This window comes from Hyaloscypha bicolor (assembly GCF_002865645.1).
Source record: "Hyaloscypha bicolor E unplaced genomic scaffold K444scaffold_125, whole genome shotgun sequence".
Lineage (NCBI taxonomy): Eukaryota > Fungi > Ascomycota > Leotiomycetes > Helotiales > Hyaloscyphaceae > Hyaloscypha > Hyaloscypha bicolor.
In genome coordinates, this window is record NW_020194627.1 from 169,940 (window position 1) to 194,577 (window position 24,638).

At 48.8% G+C, this 24,638-nt stretch overlaps 7 protein-coding genes across 7 annotated transcripts; 1 reads left to right on the plus strand and 6 right to left on the minus strand.

Annotated features, from left to right (window-relative positions):
• Positions 1–10: 10 nt before the first annotated feature.
• Positions 11–2,511, plus strand: K444DRAFT_617144 (protein serine/threonine phosphatase 2C). The gene is made up of 3 exons (XM_024881057.1): positions 11–940; positions 986–2,014; positions 2,106–2,511. The coding sequence occupies exons 1-3, from the start codon at positions 237–239 to the stop codon at positions 2,215–2,217; spliced, it is 1,845 nt and encodes a 614-aa protein (XP_024732319.1). The 5' UTR covers positions 11–236; the 3' UTR covers positions 2,218–2,511.
• Positions 2,512–5,732: 3,221 nt separating this feature from the next.
• Positions 5,733–6,735, minus strand: K444DRAFT_633564 (uncharacterized protein; the record flags this gene model as incomplete). The annotated part of the gene is made up of 2 exons (XM_024883628.1): positions 5,733–6,398; positions 6,475–6,735. The coding sequence occupies 2 exons, from the start codon at positions 6,733–6,735 to the stop codon at positions 5,733–5,735; spliced, it is 927 nt and encodes a 308-aa protein (XP_024732320.1).
• Positions 6,736–7,375: 640 nt separating this feature from the next.
• Positions 7,376–9,028, minus strand: K444DRAFT_695531 (uncharacterized protein; the record flags this gene model as incomplete). The annotated part of the gene is made up of 4 exons (XM_024887883.1): positions 7,376–7,462; positions 7,499–8,014; positions 8,089–8,559; positions 9,002–9,028. 4 exons carry the CDS (start codon positions 9,026–9,028, stop codon positions 7,376–7,378), a joined length of 1,101 nt encoding a protein of 366 aa, XP_024732321.1.
• Positions 9,029–11,291: 2,263 nt separating this feature from the next.
• On the minus strand, positions 11,292–13,273 carry K444DRAFT_537817 (gamma-glutamyltranspeptidase; the record flags this gene model as incomplete). Its single annotated transcript, XM_024875493.1, has 4 exons — positions 11,292–11,761; positions 11,814–12,713; positions 12,885–13,077; positions 13,124–13,273. 4 exons carry the CDS (start codon positions 13,271–13,273, stop codon positions 11,292–11,294), a joined length of 1,713 nt encoding a protein of 570 aa, XP_024732322.1.
• Positions 13,274–14,217: 944 nt separating this feature from the next.
• K444DRAFT_537719 (uncharacterized protein) lies at positions 14,218–21,864 on the minus strand (the record flags this gene model as incomplete). Its single annotated transcript, XM_024875485.1, has 7 exons — positions 14,218–15,580; positions 15,632–16,047; positions 16,097–16,381; positions 16,433–20,893; positions 21,029–21,290; positions 21,341–21,423; positions 21,475–21,864. 7 exons carry the CDS (start codon positions 21,862–21,864, stop codon positions 14,218–14,220), a joined length of 7,260 nt encoding a protein of 2,419 aa, XP_024732323.1.
• Positions 21,865–23,490: 1,626 nt separating this feature from the next.
• Positions 23,491–24,126, minus strand: K444DRAFT_617147 (uncharacterized protein). Its single transcript, XM_024881058.1, has one exon. The coding sequence runs from the start codon at positions 23,960–23,962 to the stop codon at positions 23,693–23,695; it is 270 nt and encodes an 89-aa protein (XP_024732324.1). The 5' UTR covers positions 23,963–24,126; the 3' UTR covers positions 23,491–23,692.
• Positions 23,930–24,618, minus strand: K444DRAFT_88276 (uncharacterized protein). Its single transcript, XM_024888772.1, has 2 exons — positions 24,341–24,618; positions 23,930–24,183 (listed from the first exon to the last, which is right to left on the minus strand). The coding sequence occupies exons 1-2, from the start codon at positions 24,576–24,578 to the stop codon at positions 24,092–24,094; spliced, it is 330 nt and encodes a 109-aa protein (XP_024732325.1). The 5' UTR covers positions 24,579–24,618; the 3' UTR covers positions 23,930–24,091.
• Positions 24,619–24,638: the final 20 nt, after the last annotated feature.

Below are 24,638 nucleotides of genomic sequence, written 5' to 3' on the forward strand. Positions count from 1 at the left end.
GTAACCTGGGCACACACCTCTCTCGCCCTGCTTCACCCAGGAAAATTCTCACCGCGTGCGAATATGCAATCATAATACAACTCACGCTCCTTTACAACCTCGTCGCTCTTTCCGCGGTCGACTTTCCCTCCTTTAAGGTTACGGCTCGCAACTGCCTAGCGCTCCAAGCCAGCCATCGCCAAAACGTCTCACAAGGGGCTTCAGACTCGCTCTGAGCCTTCCAAGACCACAATCCGATGCGTCGAGCAGCAGTCATTGCCTTCCGGACAGCACGTCTCGCCCCACCGCGCAACCTCGCTGTGCGCGTAAGAAGCGGCTTCCAGTCCTCCAGCTATGTGCTAGGCCTCAGACACGCATCAGGGCAGCCAAAGACGAGTTCCAAAGCAGGCATCTCATCAACTGTAACTCCAACTTCGAAAGGCGCCTCGTCGATGTACATTCGGAGGTTCTCCGTAGCGGTTATCTCTGGCTTAGTTGGTTATGGGGCTTGGTATACATACAAGGGGCAAACTGAGCTTTCAAGCGGAGGAAATCCTTTCTCGGCAGCACAACAGAGAGGATTTGCTAGTTCTCCTGTTCCCGGTCCTAGGGGAGAGGTCGAGAGAAAGGCGGTGATTGTTGGGCCGGATTCGCTGTATACTGGAGCCATTTCGGGAGAGGGGCCGATATCCAAGCAGATAGACGACGCGGGAAGACAAGTGCTTGAAATGTTGACACCGGAACAATCTACGCAAGTTTTACGACGAAACGAAGAATCTTATTTTGTGGGACGGGGAAAGGGAGTTGTGAGGTATGATGTTGTTCAGATACCCAGTAATAATCCAATTGAGGATGATCATTCGGAGAAGATAATCGAGATACCACAAGCATTGGCAACAGCTACGGGAGCAAGGAGTTCAGGCAGTGACTGGATGTTCTGGGGAGTGTTTGATGGCCATTCGTGCGTATCATCGCTCAATTGAAGACTGTCGCTGATCATTAATAGAGGCTGGACAACATCTGCTAAACTACGGCAAGTTCTAATCAGCTTCGTGGCTCGAGAATTAAACAACACATACAAAGCCTCCCTCGCCGACCCATCTCTCTCATCCCCCACAACAGAAGAAATCGAAGCAGCCATCAAGACAGGCTTCACCCGCCTCGACGATGAAATCGTTCACGACAGCGTCGAGAAAGTTCTAAAAGCCAACTCTAAAGTTGCAGCGGCCGAACTCCTCGCCCCAGCCCTGTCAGGCTCCTGTGCCCTCCTCTCTTTCTACGACAGCAACACCAAACTCCTCCGTGTTGCTTGCACTGGCGACTCCCGCGCTGTTCTTGGCCGTCGAGGCGAGTCCGGAAAATGGGTCGCGACACCACTCTCCGTAGACCAAACAGGCAGCAATCCCGATGAAGAAGCACGCATGCGGAAACAGCACCCTGGAGAAGAGAATGTGATCCGCAACGGACGAGTTCTCGGCGGTCTTGAGCCGTCACGAGCCTTTGGAGATGCTACCTACAAATGGACCCGCGAAGTCTCGGAACGGTTAAAGCAATCTTTCTTTGGTCGAACTCCTAGCCAACTACTTCGTACCCCTCCCTACGTAACCGCCGAGCCAGTAGTAACAACGACCAAAATCGAACCTTCTAAAGGAGACTTCGTCGTCATGGCCACCGACGGCCTCTGGGAGATGCTCACCAACGAAGAAGTCGTCGGACTCGTCGGCCAATGGCTAGAAAAGCAATCCTCTGAACAGAACGGCAATTCCGGCAGCTCATGGGCCAAGTTGTTTTCATCACAGCAGAAAGGCCTACCAGTTGAGCACCACCAGCAAGGGGAAAAGAAGAAAGGGAAGGATGGCCAGAAGACCCCGATTAGACAACAGCAGTGGGGTGTCAAGGGCGGGGAGAACGAGAGGTTTGTGGTAGTCGATAAGAATGTTGCGACGCATCTTGCTAGGAATGCGTTGGGGGGACGAGATCAGGATATGGTGTGTGCTTTGCTTACGTTGCCAGCGCCGTATTCGAGGCGGTATAGGTATGTTTTTCCCTTTGTCTTATCCTTCCCCCTGCGCACCTTATGCTGCTCCTTCGTTGTTTCTTTGCAAACAAAAACTGATCATAGATAGGGACGATCTTACAGTAGAAGTCATCTTCTTCGGTGATGGCGAGAAGAGCGGTGATGTGGTGCTGAACAAGGAAGCTAGTGCCTCGGCTGGGGATGCGAAGGCTAAACTTTAGAGCTCTTCTCCATAGACTAAATCTTTCGTGAAGCGCTTACATTGCATTGAATTTTGCTTCTGGACGAGTTTCATCGCGCAGAGGAGTTAGGAAACCAAGTTCTGCCCGATGAACGTATCTTCGAGTAGAATGTTCCTTCGCTGTCCAGTACAATGATCCTAAGCATTTCTCAATTCGAGGATGTGTGTGCTGATATGTGTATATATATTTAGATATATAGTTATGGCATCTTCCACGAGGTGTGAGCACTAAAGTGAGCTAACATCCTGGTCCTTGGCCTCTGATTCTCTCCCGTCTAGTTAACTTTTGCTTTTTGTGGCGCAAGTGTACGTGTATCTTCACATTGTTTGCTTCCTCGATGGTCCTTTCTACTTTCCATTCTATTCTCTTCTCGACAACTTGCATCTCGTGGCTTGAGACATGTTTATTCAGTTGACCTTCCTCCGCATAGCTTTCGAAGTTGCGACGACAGTCACTGTTTCGCAAAATTCACGAGCAGTCATGCCGTTTAAATTATGTCTTAAAGCCAGCGAGGCCTGGAATTACCGAAGTGGTGTTATCAAAAATCGAAGATGAGGTACCGTAGTTGAGAGATGCCATAGTCTCTTTGTGAATTCAATCGAGTGGAGGAAAAGGTCAGATTAGCAAGGAGTGTGGCGAATGCGACAAGTGTGTGACGTTCATAGATGGGTAATAATGCATCCTTGGCATGATGAGAGCAGGGAGGTAGGGAAGTCTGGATGTTAGAAGTTTGAAATTCGGGGGGCAAAGCTGATAGGTCAAATTGCTCGGCTGGCTTGGAGAGCATATGTATCACTGATGTCATCTTGATGTCTCCTGCAATGTCACAAGCTGGGAAGTAGATCGAATACTTGATTCAAGTCGCTTCCGCAGTTATGCCACGACGCCAAGTTGCCCGAGCATCTTATCTCCCCGGTCTAGCAAACGGTATTTCTGACCATCCTCACGGCGTTTCCGCTCCACCGGTTTAGGCTGCTGCCTTCTACATACCAACCTCTTCTTCACACATGTTACGCAAGTGGCTTTACTTGATCGCAACGGAGTTTGTCGTTTTATGGCAAGCACTTCTCAGACTTCGGTTGAGCAGACGGAGCGGGTGTACACAGATATTTCGCACAGTGGGAGTAACGTAGTCCTGTAACTTCTGCTCGGTCACAGTAGCTTCCAGGTCGGTAACACTGCTTGCATTTATCTTCCTTGCCCTGAGGCCCCCTCCACCTCTTCTCCACTGGAGAGTCTACGTGTATGTTATTTTGACTTCCACGTGCCCTTGCCAGAGTCTGCACGTCATTGCAGGGCCTGGCGGAAGTGTGTTGGGCTGCTTGCTGGCTTGATTGCCCAGGGGTCGTTATGTTCTACTCGACTTGCCGAATGAATTCTGACTTGGCAAAGAGTGACGTTTAACTGAAATGCCTTCTTATGTGTTGTCCATGGCGTTCGTCATCTGAGGATCTTCCTGGTCGAAAACTGGCTGAAAACTCTGTTGACTGCCAAGCCCTTGAGCACTTGCTTGATAGTTGACTCTGCACTTAATGATCGAGCACCGTTGGTGCTACGAATCCCTCGCAGCCTTCACTGAATTGAGTCTGCGGAGGGGTTCATTGCTGTTGCTGACCCCTGTTGCCAAGGACCGCAGTCTCCCACTGCTGGGTCGGCATCCCAAACTCTTGAGAAAACCGTAAATGGCAGCATTTGCTTCTGTGTTATACTCCTCAAAAGGTCCCCCGAACTGGAGAGAAAATCGAGAATTGTCCTGATACTGCTAGCCCATGGGATTGCTGGCAGGCACTCCGAATTGCTGTGGATATCGACTACCAAAGTGATTTTTATTCCCTGGGTGGTCTTGTCCCATTGAATGACATTCTTCTTCGAACTGTAGAGGGGGTTGAGCAATCAACTGGCTACCCTGTCTTTAGGCGATCGTGGAGATTTGGCAGTAGTTCCAGTACTTTCGCTCCACCCCCTGTATTTTCCGTTCAATCGTCTCAGCCACGCTTAATCCCAGGTCCAGATCAACCTGACTTTCGACTGTTCTTGACTCGTTCCCACAAACAACCAATCAATGTTTGTGTCCACAACATCCAGAGAGCGACCCTCTTTTGTCTTTCCTGCAAGTCTTGCAACATTCTCCGGCAGTCATGATTTAACACTGACGTCTTGAGCGTTCAACTTCTAAGCTGCCAACAATTCCGTTTCGTATCCGGAATGATCTCTTAATTCAACACTTCTCTCGTAATAGCAACGACTGGCCATGGCTCGAAGCTCTTGAAGATCCGTTGGGAAAAGGTTCTCTCCAAACGTCGTGTTTCTGTTGGATTCTGAGTAGAGTTGTCAGTTTCGCCGGACCAGTGTGGTTGTCTGGCTAGGGGGAAACTGGCCGATCTCTCCCTCGCCGTCGAGCTTCATATATGACATCTTTGACTCCAGAAATTCTTGCGAACCCCTGCTGCTCGTGAGCGACTGTCGTTCTCGTTTAGAAGATCTGGTATAGGCTGGTGCAATGAAGGCGTAATGTGCCGTTAGCTTAGCCTTAAGATTCGCAAGCTCTTTCTCAGGAATATACTTCCAAAATGTGCAGGGAGCCGCATCAGGTTTGCTCAAGCAACCGACTTGACGGTCAAGCTGGGCGACAACTTGTGGAGCCAAATTTCTCCCAGTCTCCAGCGCTCGTTTGAGGCGTGTCTCGATCCAAACGCGAGCAGCGTAATCAGCTGCAATCTTGACACGCCCACTTCCAGCTCATTTCGTTTCGGACCAGGTTCCTCCGTTGAAGATTCCGGCGCCTAATCTGCATATGGCTGCACAACATCATAGTCATTCCGCACTTCCCCAGTTGAATGCTCGTCGTCTTCGTCCATTGTTAGAAGCGAAATTGAACCTGTGGATGACTTTATCTTATTCGGAACGGGAAAACTATTCCGTTCGGTCCATTATCGCACTCTACTTCAAGCGGAATGGTGAATTGTGACAATCATAGTTGTAAAGGTTGCCAGATTTACTGTATTCCCCAGCAAGCCATCGCCCAGATAAACCTTGGAATAATGCTGGTCCTTTCTTTTCCACGGATGTTTAAGAAGCTGTGGCAGAAGAATCTACTGGAATGAAGACTTTGGAAAATCTTACAAAGAACCTCCTTGCTATGTACAGGGTCAAAGAAAGAGGTGATACTTAGGGAAGTAAATCACGGACTGGCAAAGAAGAGAAAGAAACCTTTATTGCAAATATCAAAATACCCCCTCAATCTGTAAAGGTCAAAGTGATCTCGTGTCGTTAACACAAATCGCTCCTCCTAATCCGAGACCACAACGCATCATTAATCTTGTTGGAACTGAGTGTACGCTGGTACACTGTAGTTTATATACTGGGTGTATATATAGAGTGCTTACCCCGCGTGAGCTGAGAAATCAAGTCGTCAACCTCCAAAACATTGCAACAAATCTCCAGACGCCCCAGTTTCGGAGAACTCTCGATGCTAAACCTCCTATCCAGAACATTCAGTATTGTTGCTGCGAGAGAGCATCGGGTGCATCTCGTCTTGTGGTGTATTGTTGCATCATTGCCATACCCGGAAAGTCCTTGTAATCCAATGCATGTCGACGTGCGAGGGGCCGACTCGTCATCTCCTGGATCGCGTAGTACTGATTCTCGAGGTCCAGAATCGTCCCGCCTACAGACCGACCAGCGCTGATGGTATTCGCAGCATCCTCCTTCACAAAAAGCCCATCATGTAGCCACAGGAAAGCCCAATCCTTATTCGTGTCATCAGTGGACAGTGAGCGCCCCTCCCGTGTTCGATTTGTGACTATTGCAACGGATTCCGAGAGCCAATGATCAGTACTGATCTCAAGCACACTAAGTGCCTGGAGTTCCTGTATCTCTGCCTCTTCGCTCAATGCTTGAGTTATCTCGGAACTGCCGCGGTAAAAGCATCTTCCTGGCCGACTTCGAAACTCTTGGATCTCCTGGTTACCGTAACCATAAGTCGTAGTTGCTAAGTGAACAGCCTCTCTCCGAACATCGTAGTTTCTCTGAATCGCAAGCAAGGCTGCCGGTCTCGTTATGTCGATGTAGTAGTGAGGTCGCTCGATGACTGAAACCCCGGCTTCATTTCTGCGTCGCTGGTACTCCAAGGCTATGTCAAACCCCTTCGCCATCAGGTTCTAGCTTTGGATTAGTACCATTAGACGGAAGTTGGAGAAATTATCGGACGGAAAGCAGAACATTCGTGCAACCTACTTTCATCTCCGCTTGCAATTCCCTCATCTGCTTCAAATGCAGAGTCATCCAGCCCTCCGGATGAAGCTCAGTTCTTTGCTGTGCACTCAGTTGGTCCATTAGAAACTGTTGCAATTGCTGATAGATTTGGGCAGCGAGTACTGGGTATCCTTCCATTCTGCGTTTGCAGAGTGCTTCATCCCAGACGTGATCAGCATGGCGGTGTGCAACCTCGTAATCTGTAAGGTTGACAAGTCCAAGAACTCCGCTTGGGTCTGCCATAGTTGTAGCAGGCTGACGCTTGTTGATGAGAAAATCAAACGAAATTCTGGGTTTGTGGTTCTTCCTATGCCTGGAAGGACAATCTGATGAAACTTCTAGCTACGAGAAGTTGCTGGCATTGCATGGTGAAGAGGCGGAAGAACCAAATGGGGGCTGGTGAATTCAAGACAAAACCTCTTTGGAAACACCTCCATTAACCAAATCTTGTTACGTCTGGAAGGATTTGCTATTTCATCACCGTGTAACGTAATCTTGAGACAAAAACTGTGTAAGGCTTCCAGCTCTAACCATAAAAATATTATGTCAATCTCTATATGCTGTCGAAGTCTCGCGTGCAAATGTCAAAGGAATAGCCAAAGACTCTGGTTCGACGATCCCCGAGAAGATTCTGCAGCCAGTTCGCCAAGTTGCTCTCCGCAAGATCTGAAATATGGCACAAGAAAGCCAATGCCTCTCAGCAATTAGTTTACATTTATTACTAGACTGATCAAATTGTTAGGACACGCCAAAGACAACCAACCAGACCCTCGAAGTAATGAAGTAGCGCATCCGCGTCCTTCACTTGTTGTCCACGACTTCTGAAATTATTGACCCAGCATATATCCACATTTGCGGCACAAAAACCTCCATGCAACCCCTTTTATTCAGTACAGTCATCGTCGCTACTATCCTTTTCCTCGCCTCCACTTTCTTCTGAAAGCGTCCTTCTGAACACAAGTCTGCGTGGCTGTCCATTCATAGCATAGTTTTCATAAAACTGTACCTTCTCGACCTTCTTCTTGAACTTGATGCTCATCAAGACCACTTCCGGAAGCCAGTAGCCCATTTCCCTCTGCTCCCTTTCCCAATTCTGATCATCCAGAGGCCTGCCGTTTCGCCGAACACGAGCCAAGCGAGCAGTATTCTCTGATAACCACTCTTTGTCCTGATACGCGCACTGGTATTCTTCGGGACTATTTCCGCAGTTTCTTTGCAGGTAATCGGTGATAGCACGACACTCTGATTCCACATCGACACCAGGCTCTTTGCGAGGAAGGTCGCTCCTAAGATAATACCGTCCATAGATAGTCGATTTCCACTGCTCAAAGTCTGCTCGCTTGACGCCATTGTTGCATATGATTCTCGCTTCCCTTTCCACAGAAAACTGCCTCTGAATCTGGAGACGCCACTCTGGCTCGGTAGGGTCGATGACGAATGTGGGAACGAGGCGGCCCTTCTTCCTTTTCGTGCGATAGCTTGCGTACGCCTTTGCAACCTGGGTGTGGCTTTGCTCTAAGGCCTGTTGAGGTCAGTCCTAAAGAGCTTATGGTAAAGAAGAAGAAAAGACTGCCAGGGAAACGGAGAAAAACTTACCGACAGCTGTGCATCCCATCCAGCTTCCTCTACGGCATAGCTCTTTTTCCACGACGTGTATTCAGCAATATCTTGCGGTGTTATCTCGTAACCCCCATCTTCGATCATGTAGTCCATTTCGTAGATCACTCTCTGGGCGGAACGTCCTAGTATCTCTTTCCTTTGCTTCAATAATGTCTCCAGCCAGACGTGATCAGCATATTCCCAGGCACTTTGAGCAGCAAGACTTGCTGAGGAGAGCTGGCCGAAATCGCGCGGAGTATCGGACATTTTTGCGATTTTGACAAAGTTTGCTGCGTGTATGACTGCGTGTGTGTATGTTTTTACGAGCTCGAGCACCCTCCTCGTTGCCTCGAATCGATTCGTTGGCTGAGTGGCTCCGCTCAGAGAGTAGTCGCGGTATTGGAAAAAGCTGACTGGACGGCGACCGAATATGTTGGTTATGGAAGTCTCTTTACTACCTCGGTGAGACTGGATAAGTAGACAAAATTGGTTATAGGACAATCCCTTTGTGCTTCGAGATCGTTCCGGTGTCAGGCAAAGGAGCAAAACCAAAGATTGAGGTTGAAAGACGCGCCTTCACCAAGACGAAACTCTCGGAGCAAGTAAACTCAGCCCACCGACTGATTGCAAGATTCAGGGAACTCCGAGAAATCCCAACTGCGAGCGCGCCTTGCATTTGGATGGGAGAATTTTCCCCAAAGCGACTTTTGGTGCAGGTGCTCGTGTTATTTTCGGCAGTCTAAATCCCGACCTTTGGCTGCGTCTCCGATACTCGTCAAATAATCCCGGGTTCGTGAACGGCAAAGACAAATCGCTATTGGGATCTTTCTCAAGGGTGATATAGCAAGATCGGCAACAGATTCTAAGGACCTAGATAACCTGTGTTGCTTCTACTCTTGGAAGTGTTTACCTTTCGGCCATACTCTAAACGTGCCATTGTGAACTGAAGATGCAATACTAAAATGAAGCACACAACTGTGAATTACAGAATTTTATCTGTAAGATACACTCTTCTCTTCTTCTATGTAACTAACCTAGATTGAACCACCAATACTGATTCCTTTTCAATGTTCCTCATTAAATTTGCATGAGACAATCGGCGTCTCTTCTGTTGCAGATGTAGCTCCCTTTTCCTACCGGTTCCAGAAGGGAAACAGAATGCACAATGGCATGGCCTGTACATCTAACGTAGATGTCATTCTCTAACCGCAAAGTTGCTTTATGAACCATCGTCTTTCACTCATTTGGAAAATCTGGCATGGAATGATTGGGCTGGATAGCTGTTTTTTTGATAAGATAGTGCATTAAGGAGCTGTGTTGTGTGCATATAGAGATGCACTACGAATTGAGTTTCTCCTATTATTGTATCTCCCATCGCCTCATTTTTGATCCCCCTTCGTGACTTTTATTTTCGTTTCTTCTCTGAGCAGATTCAGGGGTAAGTGGCCCGTCCGCACAAGCGACCCCAGCCCCGAAGAAACGCCGTGAACCGACCCCCTTTCCTTCCCCTGTGCTCACTCCTTGGGTCTTTCCCTTGCAGTCGACCCAATAAACAAAAGCATTGCCCTTCTCAGCTCCTCACTTAATCTTCAATATAATGGCGCATCGACTTGACTGCTAGGCTATTGTGATTATATGCATGCAGAGCAATGCTGTGGCTGCTTCCTTGCTGATCTGTCGACTTCCCCCAAATCAAAGGTATCGTCTTTTGGGGTTCACCCTCGGTATGAGAGGTAGAAGGAGACCACCAATGATCTCAATTTCTGTGCAGAAACAGGAGGAACCTTCAAAGGGGCAGCTTGAAGGATTCATGGCACTTGTAAAGCAGAAGAAACTGCCGACAAAGGAGATGCTGCAACTGCTTGTGAAGAAGTTTGTTGCTCTCCAGAATTAACAAAGAATCGACATCAATATTACTTTCTTGGTAGGGAGATACTGGGTGGAGATTCTTAATAGCATGCCTTGTTCCCACTTAATGACATATATTAACAGTTCACTCGGAGTTTGGCTAAAATACTCCGATATCTGACTACCGAACTCTATGCATCTCCTCCCCAGCAGCCAAGTGTTCAACCCAATGAGTCAATGGTCTACTTGGCAGAGAGCTACTCCCCATATCGCATTGCATTCCTCTATCACAGACTACTCTGTGCCTATTTCCCGTCGCCTTGGTGTGAGCCTTTGCTCCCAGAGCCGTACATTTATCCAGGACCCTTACTTCCTGGGCCTTCTTCCCCGGACTCGTCCTTGACATCCTCATACTCCAGTTTGTTCGGATTTCTGTATCGACGAGAGGGCAGGATTTCATGCGAGTCCTGAAAGCTGCTAAATGTTGCCTTGCATTTCGAATCAGCAAGCCGAGACCCAGGAGAATGACGCGAGAGTTCGGCAGAGCAGCCTTCCAGACCAATTGTTGGAGCTCAGCGGGAAGTTCAAGAAACTTTGGGAATGTGATAGCTTGCGGTGGCGGACCGGTTGAACAGTCGCTCTGGTTTCCAGCCCGGTGAAGGATCGAATTTCGCGCAAAATTCGAAGGGGAGGGGTGCGGTGGGAAACCGAGCTAGCAACGAGCTCGCCAGTAAGTGATTTGCACAGGTCAATTACACGCCCGTATCTCTTCTACTCACGATGAGCAATGGTGAGGGTCGTCATAGAGAGCCCGAAGGAGCTTCGACTCAACAGCAGCTCCCTGCGGAAGCAAAAGAAGACTGAGGAGAGGCTCATGTAGTTTGGTTGTCCAAAAATTCTGGAACCAGGAATGAGAAAGCCACTTGGGAAGGTGCTGGAAGATTGCATTGGAGAAGATAAGAACTGGAATCTCGGAATTATATTGAGATGATGTTGGTTGGTTTGATCTTCGGATTTCCTCGGATTGACTTTTCCCCGGAGTTAAGGCTACTGACCACCCCCTCAATCACGTGTATAGACCATCCCACCTTCCAAGTTGTTGACTTGGAATTTTCGAATCGATCTTGAAATTTAGGCAGTATATTTTCCCACTTATCTTTATATTGTCTTTGGGTTCATGTTTTGTAGCCAAGGACGAGTTTACTGCGGACTGAAGCGATGATTTCGATTGAGCGTGTAGATGTTGATCAAGTAAATTACGCTCCTCAACCCTCTTCCCCACAATAACAGATTAAATTGGTTGATGTAGAAATAAAAAAGGTGAAGTCCAACAACATGACAGATTCAACCCCTCAAAAGGCATAACCTCCACTTGCCAACTGTCTTGGCTCTGCAGCTGCCTCAAAGGTACCATTACTCAATCTTCTGATTGCTTGTCCCGCGGAACTAAAACCAACAAAGGTAATATTTGCTCCAATGCTCTTCATAAAGGCAGTCGTCTGGTTATTGTATCCCACAAGGCCATGTGCTGGATCTGCCCACTCAAACTCTACTTGCGGAGGGTAAAGTTGATCATGCATTCGGGGCGAAGCAAGCGCTTCTGCAGATGTCAGATTCTGGTCAAGAATGTGCCAAAGATGTTGGCTAATCTCGGTGGTAATGCGGCTCCCTCCTGCGCAGGCATGAACGATGTACACAGTGCCGTTTGGGAATTCCACGATTACGGGTGCAATCGAGGATAGAGGGCGCTTGAGAGGAGCGATGTAGTTTGAAGGGCTGTCTCTTACACCAAACGCATTCGAGGTATTGAAAATAGAGAAATCTATCATACGTGTTAGAGTGTATTGATGATTTGGAGACTTATTTCGCCTCACCGTTCATCTGGTTATTCAGGATGACTCCAGTCTCGGGTACCATCATTGTGTTTCCGAAGTAAAAGTTGACCGTACTTGTCAATGCAATAGTGAGACCACTCTTGTCCGCGGAAACCACGGCGGTTGTTCCATGATCAGGTACATCAAATAGTTGCCCTGGTGGTTCATAATCCATGGTCTGGAGTACACCGTAGTCCTCGATCTTGGATCTACACTCCTCTGCGGTATTCTCAGAGTACATTTCCAGCTGGTAAGCCGTAAGATTCGGAAGGAAAGTTGGGTCTCCAAGTAAAGTGCGTTGACCATACCCAAACTTCATTGCCTCATCAAGATAATGAGTAGAGAGATTGAGTGCGGAAGGCGTTCTCATATCATAGCCTTCGACGATTTTCAGGATGCTGCAGAGGACTGCTCCACTTGATGGCGCACTTCCGCTGAAGACCTTGAAACCCCGGTAGGTGATATTGGAGATTGGGCGATTCAAGATTGTATAATTTTTGAGGTCTGAGAGTGTCATCGTACCGTTTGCTCGTTGTAATGCGATGATTGTTGCATTCGCAATTGCTCCGGTGTAGAACACATCAGGACCGTATTCCGCAATGCTTTCGAGTGTGTCAGCAAAGCGTTTCCTTGTCATTACATCTCCTAGCCCCACTCTCGTCCCATTCGGAGCGAAATCAATGGCCCACTCCGGATCATAGGTGAGAAAGTCATAATCATAGCCGAGGTATGCGTATCTTCCATCAGTAGACGCTATCATAGCAGAGTCGAGGGCTTCCGTGACCTTGAAACCTTCGCGAGCAAGTTTGATCGAGGGCTTGAAGAGATCTTTCCATGGCTTCTGGCCATATTTTTCATGCATTATTTTCAACCCGCGAAGCTCACCTGGGACAGCCGCCGCTACAGCAAATTAGCAATGCAAATGTAGGAATATCGCCAAATATCCGAAAACCTGGGCATTCCTACTGGAGAAAGCAAACAGACGGAGGAGTCACCACTGTTTCCTCAAAATAGTCCTTGTCTCTCGCACCGTAACATATATGATGATCTCAGAATGAGAACAAGCCTCACCTAATCCTCCCCGGAGAGAGAGTTTTATAGTTTCCTCAGTAAACATTTTCTCGTACGCTGCTGCCGGAGCTGTTTCTCTGAAGTCGATGAATTCATAGGCTCCTTCCTTTGATCGAACCAGCACGAAACCTCCACCTCCAATCCCAGAGTCATACATATCTACAGTACCAATGCAGATTTGAGTGGCTACCATCTGGTTTTCCATTAGTACAGGCGAGATGAGAGAGAATTGAACTTACGGCGTCCGCAGCATTGCCGCCTTCCTTCATTGTATCGATCCCAATTTGAGTGCATAGTGCACTCTCACAAGCAACAGCGCCATTTGTGTTGTTCGCCCACACATATCCCACACCGAGAACAAGAAGGAGTACTTTACAAAATCTTAACATGATCGGCGACTGGATAACAATCGAGAGGCATGAAATGAGAGAGGGAGGGAGGGAGGAAGGCTCTTGAGGGTTTTTAAGAAGGCTCGCTCGGAGCTTTGTTGTTGGATTTTCTACTCGCTCTTGAGGATTGTGATACACTAAGGCACTCAATTGCATGTAGCGGGCCGACACCTTTCGGCCATACTTGAATCATAGTTCAGGGCCACAGGTAACGCAACAGAAGATCATCGAAAAGATTGAAAGAGCTGAAGTCCTCGGCACTCGCCTGACTCGACAGTAAACGGCACTAGTGTATTTGATAAAAGTAACGCAGAGCATGCCGTGAGACTTCCCGCTGGGGCGGACCGACCCACAATGGGAACTTTGTACATCCGGTGGGGCGCTGCATATACCTAGCCGGATGAATTCCACCTCTCCTCTCCTCCTCTATTCTTAACCTAAGGAAGTGGGCAAAGGCGGCTATCGAGTCCCGAGGAGAATGACTCTGCTGTACTCTGCGGTCAATGAAATGAACTCATTCCACGGAAGTAACACAGGAGCTAGGGTCGAAGCAACGTTACTGTGACCAGCCGGTCTTTGATTAATGTGCGCCCAGGGGGCCGTTCAGGTGTACCTTCGTAAGACTCACTGGCCAGTGTTTTCGGACGTTGAAGATTGCTGATACACAAGCACGGCGAATTCTCTTAGTGCAGAGATATTTCTTCCTCTGTGAAGCAGGCGGGGAATATGCGATAGGGCCATCCGAGGGCGCGAAAGTGGGTTGAGAAAAGCCGCTTACTACTTCTGCCTAGGGGGTGGGGAGGGTGATATTTTCCAAAGTTAACGGGCATTGGACCGGAATTGGTCATATAAACTTGAGATAATCGAATGAAATTCTGTAAAGCAAAGCTAAAAAAGAGCAAAAACTTTTCGTGTCCGTGAGGAGAGGGATGAGAGGTGTTGTCCTACGCCAGGACCTTCAGCAACTTATCAGCGGCGTGCTTCCCCAGGGCGTCCAGAGTCCCCATCTGCAACATTTCCAATACCGTGATATCAAATTCAAAGGTCTGTCTCCACCAAGCTCGCACCTCGATCGCGACCAGAGAGTCCATGCCCAAATCGGAAAGAGAGAGCTGGGTGTTCAATTCTTCCTCTGGCTTTAAGAGGAAACCGAACAACTTCTTCCCGATTTCAGTGGCAAGGAAGCTGCTGGTTTCAGGTGAGGATATGATTGAAGGATCGGTCTTCGCAGCCATCATGAACGACTTGAGTTTGTCACTGGATGCCGTTACTTCGACGTTGGTACCGGCGTCGTTGTGGTAGGCAGCCATTCGCAAGTCCTTCCAGATTGTGGCATTGTTATCAGCGTTAATTGGAACGGTTGAGCCCAGACCAAGCACGAAACTGCGATGATTGACAAAGTTGGGGTATGACTGATTTCCCTCCTGCTTCCCAACTGTGATTGCGAGTGCCAATGCATCAAGAAGGCTTTGCTCTGAAATCCGGTGTAAACCCATGGCGGTGATTTTCCGGAGAGTCTCTTCGTTCTCGGCCACAAATCCAATTTCGTGTACGCTGCCAAGGTTGATTGCAGAGACTGGAAGTCCGAGGCGTGTCCGATAATCAACGAAGGCATCTAGAAACGTGTTTGCACTAGAGTAATTGGCTTGGCCGGGCTGTCCGATGATCCCGGAGAGCGAGCTGAAAAGCACAAAGAAGTCGACACTTGCTCCAATGGATGCGAGCTCGTCGTGGAGATTCCAAGTCCCTTGAATCTTTGGCCAAGTGGCTCCATTCCATTCACCAAGCGTCATTCTAGAGAAGGCTTGGTCGCGAAGAACCATTGACATCTGAAATACACCCTTTACTGGAGCCGTGGCGATGGCCGCTGCGACCGTTTTCTTGACATCTGCGGGATCGCTCACGCTTCCTCGAACCATCTGCACCGTGCAACCCATGCTTTCGAGCTCGTGGACCAACTCCCCGTGTATTGGACGCGTTCCTGCACTTGGGGAGAGGAAGACCAGATGGCAGGCACCGCGTTCGGCCAACCAGATTGCGATTGCGCGGCCAAGGCCTCCGAGTCCACCAATAAGAAGATAAGACGCCGAATTATCGAAATCCACATGCGTTGTGCTGTGTGCGGCCTCAGTCCCTTGCAGAGTACCTTGAAAGGGCTGAGGAAACTCGACGATAACCTTCCCGATATGGGTTCCGGGTTGCATGAATGTGAAAGCATCTTGTATCGCGTTTGGTCCAAAGAGGTGAACTGGGGATATGGGTTTGATCTTTCTTTGAGAGAAAAGTTCAATTATGGAGGCCAACAATCTGAAGATTGTCAGAGAGACCAGTTGGACATTTGGGGATTTGAGCGCTCACCTATTGATGACCCAAGGCTTTTGAGCAACAATTTGATCAAGATCAACGCAGCAGTAGCTGCGGTTAGCAATAAAAACGTCCATGTCGAGCTTTCCAGCACCAAGGATGTCTCGTTTTCCAATTTCGACCATCGTGCCAAACTCGGCGATGCAGCGCCAGGTTTCATGGAGCAGCTCACCAGAGAGCGAATTGAGGGCCAAGTCAACACCGCGCCCTTTAGTTTCCCGCATAATTCCGTCAACAAATGAGGTGTTTCTTGAACTGAAGATCCGGTTTCTGGGCACATTCATCTTGTCCATAAGGAAGGTTACCTTTTCTTCCGTGCTGACGGTCACGAATATCTCAGCTTCCAGCATCTGTGCAAGCTGTATTGCGGCGAGACCAACCCCGCCACAACCGCTGTGGATGAGAATAGACTATACGTTGTAAGCAATGAGAGGATGATGCATGAGAATATCAACTCACCTGTCGTTTTTCGAGTCGTCCAACTGTCATCACCGCTTGCATCGCGGTCCCATATACAACTGGCATGGTCGCGGCCTCAACAAAAGTCATTTCTTCGGGTATCTTAGAACAGAGAACCTCCGATACCACGATTGAGGTTGCGAAAGTTGAACGACCAGCCAACATGACACGGTCCCCAACGCACAACTCCTTGACTGCAGGTCCGACAGCACGGACTACACCACTCGCTTCATGGCCCAGTGAAGGTTTTGAGAGCTTGACAACGCCCATTCTAGTCAATACATCCTATACATTGTCAGGAGCGCCAATAATAAAGTGAATGAGTCCTTGGCTTACTACGAAGTTCAAGCCAACTGCATGTGTAACCACTTCGACATCATCCCCGCATAATCTCGAAGCAGGCTTTGGTGACCACTGAAGGGTGCCAAGCCTCCCAGTTCTGGTCAGAGTAAGCATGAGCTCGTTGCTTGCATCCGAGGTCAACAAGGCATTGGAAAGTGAGAATGGATAAAATCGACCAACGTGGACAGTTCCGTTGCAGATGGCGAACTCATAATCCGGGCCCAATATATCTTCCGTTCTTTGACTTTGAAACCTGGAGAAAACATCTGCTATTAGCCCGGAATCTGAGCCAATGTCGGTTGTCTCGCAGGTAGCGAAGTCAAGCAGCATCTCAGACCGGATCGTCCGCGCGACACCAATAGCTTGAGCGTATCTTGGATCCCGGCAGTGCATGTGGCAGGGTCGGGTAAGCCACATAATTTTGGAGTCTCCCAGAGAGCCAACCACGTCCTTGAACTGCTCCAAGGTAGTTTCGTCAACCTTTGCGAAAAAGGGCTCGGCTTCATCGAGAGCAGCAATAACATCTTGCTGAACAGGAAGACGATCCCCAAGGTTAAACCTTGACACTGCGAAGCCTTTGGAATCCAACTGTTCCATTAGCAGGCGAGGATCACTATCCTGGTCTCTGCACAGAAGCGTCAATCTCTTCGCTGGCGTGTAAGCTCTCTCAGGTGATGCGATCATAATTGCGTTCATCTGGAATGGCTTCTCGGCGTCGAATATCACTGCATCCAGTGGTCTGAAACCTACTGAAATGAGCTCTGAATTCCACCTTTCGGGTGTGACGTATGGTTCGTCAACTCTCCCGTCCAAAACACCATCCCACCACCCAGGAAATGGGCCCCAGACGTAATCAACCCATTTCGATATTGAGCATAATTCATGGAGCAGAAGTCGGCCGTCATCGGCGAGGAGCGTGCGGACGTTGGCCAAAGTTTCTCGAAGAGTTGGGGTTGCATGTAAAACATTTGTTGCAATAATGAGGTCGAATTTTTGGTGATCAAAACCTTGTTCCGCTGGATCACGGCTGATGTCCAAAGTAAGGAAGTCGACATTTGGAATTCCCATCAAAGTCTCTTTAGCAGTAGCAAGAAATGCAGGCGAAATATCCGTAAATGCGTATCGCGAGTATAAGGGCTTCCCGTTAGGGAGAGCTAGATGAGCTAAAATCGTTTTGCTGGTCGCGCCTGTGCCAGCCCCTATCTCGAGAATTCTCAGGTTCGGCTTGCTATGGGTTAAGTGCTTCAAGAATAGTGACCTGTCACAAGCCTCCGACAGGAAATACATCTTGCTCAGTAGGTCATCCTCCCGAAGGATTTCCATGGCATTGGCTTCACCCGTGAATATCTGTGCCACGGAAGTGCATATTCTGCGCATTGCTAAAGCCGCACATGCAGCAGGAGTTTGACTGAGTTCACCAACAATTTGGTCAATCCGCAGATCAATGGAAGCATCATCGAGCTCTGACTTGACACATTGGCGATCGATCCATGCCGAAAACATCTTCATGTGAGGCAGACTTGATTCCAGCCCGGCGAGGCTTCTTTGTGAGCGGAGAAGGCAGAGCTGAGTCAATTCGTTCAGAGCTGGTGTGAAGGTTGATCGATCTAGTGTTGGTTTGATCAAGCCTTGCAGATCCATGAAGTCGATATGGGGGGCCCAGGTGTGTCTCGCTGCTGCATGACTGTCCCTGGTATCGGGGTTGTTGACATCCTCTAGCGGTGAAAGACAGACGCCTGACATATGTACGACTACAGTATCGTCTACCACACACATTGCCTTCCCAATAATGCCACCGCCTGCGGTAGAGGCTGCGGAGACTGAAACATTGACATCGCGCGAGCACCGATGTATGTTCATTGACTCGACAACGGTTGGAAGCATCATCCGATACTTACGAGAAAGGCTGTAAGTTTCTGCGCAGCATAGCAGTTGTAAAGCAGAATCGATGACAGTTGGATGAACGTGGTAGTTATCCTCGTCGCCTTGCCGGTTGTTGAGGACTCTTGCTGTCGCCATTGCTTCGCAGGTAGTTGCAGTCCTGATATCATTCAGTGACTGGAAATGCGGCCCGAAGTGCAGCCCCAATTTACTCATTGCACTGTACCATTTCTGTGAAGCAAGCTTACGAGGGAGAGTGGGCCGGATCCCAGGCAGCTCCTGGATTTTGGACAGCATTGCCACTTCCCCATTGCAATGTCTTGTCCACGAGTGTCCATTGTGCGAGGTCACTGCGAACTCCCACCAGTCCCCTTCCAAAGAAGTTGTTAAACGCTGTCGGCGAAACGTGGTTATCAGCTCTGTAGGCTCTCCTTCATGAAGAACAAGCGCTGTTTTAACGTGAACACGGCGAAGTCGGAAACCATCCTCAGCGCCGACAGTCTGTCGAATCGCCTCCCCAATCAGTCCTACGTACCCTGTAAATGGAAAGATAATATCATCATTGATAACATGGTCACGAAGCCAGGGAGCATTGTCCAAGTGAAGAATGTTTCTCCATACCGGCTCAAACTCGGTGCTTTCTGTAAGCTTAACTCCGAGGAGGTCGTGATAAGCGTACTGACGATGACGCCATTCGCGAACTGCCCGTGGTTCATGCCAGAAGCTATTGGGGTGGTGCCATGGATATGGTGGAAGATTGGGCAGGCAGCGGCCGGCGGGGGCCAGCGCCAGAAGGTTCATTGAGACATTCATCGTCCAGAGTCTTCCAATTGCTGAAAGGAAAGACTCAACACAATTCTGCTGACGCAGCATAAGCGATGCGTACGGTGCCGCACTCGAGTTTTGTGCAAGTATCTGCCTCAACGGCCCACCAAGAGCCGAGTGCGGGCCAACCTCTAGGAAAATCGCATTTTGTCCAAGGGGGTGTCGCAAAAGACAGGTGACTGCAGAATTGAACAATACTGGAGATTCGAGATTCTGCTGCCAGTATTTTAGATGAAGCGTTTCCCCTTCGTTGAAAAGCTTTCCAGTGACAGAAGAGAAGAAAGGCTTCTGCAGCCGCCGTGGCAAGACAAGCCCCTCGAGTAAATGAAGATAGCTTTCTCCAACTTCGGCCATATGGGGAGAATGATAAGCCTTATCGACGTTCAAAACTTTCGTGAGCACGTTTTGCTGCGTGGCCCGAATATTTTCAACCACGAACTTAACTTGGTCCGCATCTCCTGATATTGTGACGCTTGATGGGGAGTTTTCGCAGGCAATGTTGACATTGGGAAGTAAATAACTCAAAGTGTCCTTCCAACCCATCCCGATGGCAGCCATTGCACCCTTTTTTGTCTGGCTCTTGATTGCAAACCCACGGTTCAAGGAGACCATGATTGCCTCATTGGCTGTGAGAGCACCTGCGGCATAAGCTGCTGCCACCTCACCGCCAGAATGGCCGACAACAGCTGTTGGTCTGATTCCGAATGAAGCCAAAGTTTCGACTAGAGCTATTTGAATGGCTGTAAGGGTCGGTTGGGCAATTTCTGCCTCACATAGCCTACTCGATTTGGGAGATTTGCATAGCTCTGCTTCCAAGCTCCATTGTGGAGCAGAATCCTCGAGGTTGCCTAGGAACTGATCCATGGATCTGATGCTGTCTCTGAAAGTAGCATTCCACTGCAACAGGTCACGACCCATCTGCGGCCATTGGGCGCCCTGGCCAGTAAATGCCATCACCAAGTTAACAGTAGTAGAGCCAATTTTTGTTGGAGGAGACGTTGTTGCTGCCCCATCACTGCTAACGATCATGAAAGTGCGGTGTGGCATGTGCTCCCGCCCGTTCGCTAGGGTATACGCAAGATCTACTGTCTTTTCTGGGTTCGAATGCACGTAAGAGTTGTAGGTTTCCATTATTTGCGTCAAGGATTCGAGAGAATTTGCCGAATAGAGGAGCAAGTGAGGCTTGGTAATTCTCTTGTCTAGGCACTTCTCTTGGGGAGGCTTTGGGAACATGACGCTAGATGCAGAATCAATGATTACGTGCGCGTTCGAGCCTCCAAAACCAAATGAATTGATGCTGGCTCTCTCAACGCATGCTTTGGGCCAAGTGACTGGTTCTACAGGAACCACAAGTCTTCCAGATTCAAACGGAATTTTTGGGTTGGGTTTCGAGAATTTGATGTTGGGTGGGATAGTACGGTTCTCGAGAGCGAGGACGCACTTTATCAAGGATGCCAGACCAGACGCTCCCTCTGAGTGGCCTAGATTTGGTTTGATAGATCCGATGTAAATGCCAGACTCTCCGAAGACTCGAGCTACGGCGGCGGCCTCAATAGGATCACCGGCCGGGGTTCCAGTGCCGTGACATTCAATGAATGCTGTTTGCGCAAGGTCCGTAATGCCGGCGTGGCTATAAGTCCTCCTCATCAAAGCCTCTTGAGAATCAGAACTTGGATTTGTCATGCCGGGCGTCTTTCCATCACAGTTAGTTGCTATTCCTCGAATAATTGCCCTGACTGGATTGCCGTCCTAACAATCACCGCGTCAGCATAACTCGACTAGGAATTTCGATATCAGAAAAAGGTCAAAACTTTAGTTGAGTGAAAACTTTGTTTGTGCGACATCTCAAGTCCATTTAAAAGAAAGTCGCAAGGATAGGCATACCCGTAATGCAGCCTTCAGGGTCTTAATGTAGACAGCAACAATTCCTTCAGCTCGCGCATACCCGTCAGCATCAGCTGAGAAGGTTTTGCATGAGGCGTTGGGAGAAAGTATGCCTTGCTCAGACGCCGTGGCTGTGAGGCCCGGGGCCAAGATAAGGTTGGTGCCACCAACAATGGCAGCATTGCAGTCGCCCTTCGAAATAGCTGCGCATGCCTCGTTCAGACAGACAAGTGACGCTGAGCATCCTGTCCGGATAGTCAAACTATACAAATCAGCTGGTGCGCACGTGAGACATTGCTGAGTTCAGCATACCTGGGGCCTCGAAGGTCCATTTCATAGGACACGCGGTTTGAGAGTGCCATGTCGCTGGTACCCGTGAGGCGGTATCCGCCATACTACCCGACTTAGCAAAATGACGAGAAAACTTATGAGAAGGGAAGATATACCTGTTGAGAGTCCTTCGCAAACATCTCGCACCAGTCCTCACCAAAGTTTCCTGCGTAAACACCAGTGTTGCTTCCTCTCCAGTTGAGCTCGCAGGCATCGTCGATACATTCTCGCGCTACCTCAAGTAACTGCCGCTGTTGTGGGTCAGTCCGCTCGAGCTCTGTTTTTGAGATGCTGAAGAAGGATGTGTCCAGACTCTCAAGCTTTACGTTTTCATCGAGGAAATAGCCGTACTCCGAATTGATGGTTCCCGGCTTGCCATTTGCCGAGTAGTGCGAGGACGACTTGTAGCGACTGTCAGGAACACCTGCACGAGCATCGCGTTTGGCAAGCAAGAAGTCCCATAACTGCTGTGGACAGTGGATGCCTCCTGGGAGGCGACATGCCATTCCACAAATTGCAATGGGTTCAAACGTCGTCGGGCTGTTGTTGATAAGAGGTGTTGGTGGTGTAATATTACCGCTCTGGTGGCCACTGACATTGCCGCTGGTGTTGTTGCTAACGTTGTGGGAGCTGACAGGATTGACGAGGCTTCCGGGCGTCGCCTGGGCCACCCCATTAAGACCCATTCGGTGACATGGACCGCCATCGAGCGGTGGCATTGCGGAGATCTCGAACTGAGATTCGAGAAATTAGTCCAGAAATTTTACTAAGTGTAGAGTCAGTGGTGAAAACATAACTAATTTGAAGTTGATGCGTGAATATCTGTTATAAAAAGTCTCAAAAATCACGTGTGGACAAGAGCCAGGCTGGGAAAGAAGCGTAATCCTTACACATTCACGTGAAAGACCCAGCATTAACCTTCTCAACGGTGTAGAGTTGGAGCAAAAGAATCACGACTTCTTGCAGAACCGTACAGCATTCTCGTCGAGCATATGAGCACCATTGCTGGTCCCAGCATGGCTATCCAATAGAAAATAAAAAACTGGGTCAGAATAATCATACCATCCAATAGAAGCTTCGGCACCAACTGTGGAAAGGGAGTAGAAATGGAACACAGAAATCACAACTTCTTGCAGACACGTACAGCATTCTCGCTCGGCATGAAAACAGGCGTGTTGGCTCTGACCTGGCCCGTTGAAGTTACCCCCACGCCCGAATGGCAGTACCAGAACTTGTTCTGCAAATCTGCTGCACGACGAGGTACCAATCCGCCGGATCGCGAATCGGCGCAGGCGCAAGTTGCACGTTCACGGCCACGTGCTCAATTGAACACCATTCCCAAGCAATATACCCAATGCTGGGCTACATGAAACTTCCTCGCTCGAGTCTGAATGCGCTCCATAATCCACTTCCCCCTCAATCATTGAATCATGGCGGTGAGGGTGGTCCGAGAGGTGCCAAAAGTGAAGTACGAAGCAAGTACGACTCGTTCATCCCGAGAACTTTCCGGTAGTGCAATGCAGGGCAGTCTCGGAGACAAGGTGTTCTTGGCTTCAAATCGCTGTAAATTCAAAACGGCAACTGGCATCATGTTTCATTGAAGGTGGGGTGGTGTAACCTTAACGTCTCCTAGGCGGTGTGCGAGATTCCCGAAGTACTCTGCAAATTGTCCACAGGTGATCACATAGTCGTGCAACATCTCTCGATGGTAACAATAATGACTTAGGGAAAGGCATTGAGTCATCGGTCTTTTTGGCGTTGCTATGGTATGCTTTCGTTGAAAACGCGTGCTTATGATCGTTAGATAGGCAGATCGGTATCTCAGTATGGGTGCAAGCTCAAAGGTTAGGTAGCTCTGAAGGAAACTCGGTGACAGAATTGAGTATATAGCAGTGTGGGTTTCCCATTGCCAGCGAGATCTTGGGAGTTGGTAGAGGCCTGTCCGCTTCCACAGGATGAAGGATGAAGTTGGTCGTCGTTGGATTAAACTCACGACCAGAAAGTGGGGAGAGATCTCACGTGAGATGCGGCCTAGTGCATCCCAATCAGGCCTAACCCCATACCCCTATTTAAACCAATCCTCTCAGGAGAACCTCACCTCCATTTTCTGATCTCTAATCAAAACCAATTGCATCGACTCGTCTGTGGTGCTTCTGGGAGACAAGTTTCATTTTGGTCCCCCAAACTTCCACTAATTTCTACCGCTTTTACCCTCCATTTGCTCCGTTTCTCGATTAAGCACAGTCCTCCGTATGCTATTTTCGTGCAGTCTTCAGTAATGACTAATGATCCAGTTCTCCCATTCCTGGGTCTCCATTTTCGCAATACCTCATACTACTCTTCCATTATAGAAACGTATGCTGATACCAAAGGCGTCTCTAGACCTCTAACTAAAGCCCCATCTGACTGAAACTCTCTCAAGCTCTCGTCGATGCTAATATGAGGTTTCGTCGTTACCCGAAGCCCCCTCCGTTCCTCTGCTGACAAATCTGCAACTTCTCTCTGGCAGTCCCCTGCTACAAGTGGAAGCTTGTTTTCTAAGCCATCAATACCCCCGACAAGGACGGCACAAAGTGTGATACAAGGATTAGCCGTACCACACATAAGTCCGAACTCGAATATTGTCTCGGTGACGCGCCTCTCGGTTCTGCCAGCTCCAACACACGTATTCCACTCTGCTCTAAATCCCCGTTGCTACTCCCTTGTAGCTGATATTGAGTGGCATTGCAAATGCTAGTATTGAAGGAAGATGGTCCAGGATGCCTGTGAATAAGCTCTCTGCTTTCTCAGGCTTGTGGTGTGTTTCAGTGGAATTGCGGAGATGCCTAGATGGTTTCAGAGTCAGCATTAGCTATTTAAAAAGAAATTTCATATTGAGTTAAAGTTTCGTGGTCCCTTTCTTATGCATACTTCTCTCACCAATAACCTCACTGCTGGAAAAGTACTTGAAAGAGGAACTTTGTGCGCACAGAACACACTTACGCGTATGAACACCGGTGTCAGCATATTTTGGATATGGTAGAGGATGTAACGTGGCCCTCAATCTGTGTTGATGAGCGATAATTGTTATCGTCTCTCGCGCCCTCAGCAGCATATTAACTGCTTCAACTAATATGCGGGGCAATAATCCGAACGCCTTTTGGCCAGGCCCCAATTCTGTGTGGAACTTTTCGGCCGCTGCGTCTACAAGAGAGAGCTTTCTTGCAAGTTCACCAATCATCTCGAGAATCAACGCATCTTCCGAGGCGAGATTGCACCGCGACTTGGTACCAACCTTCTC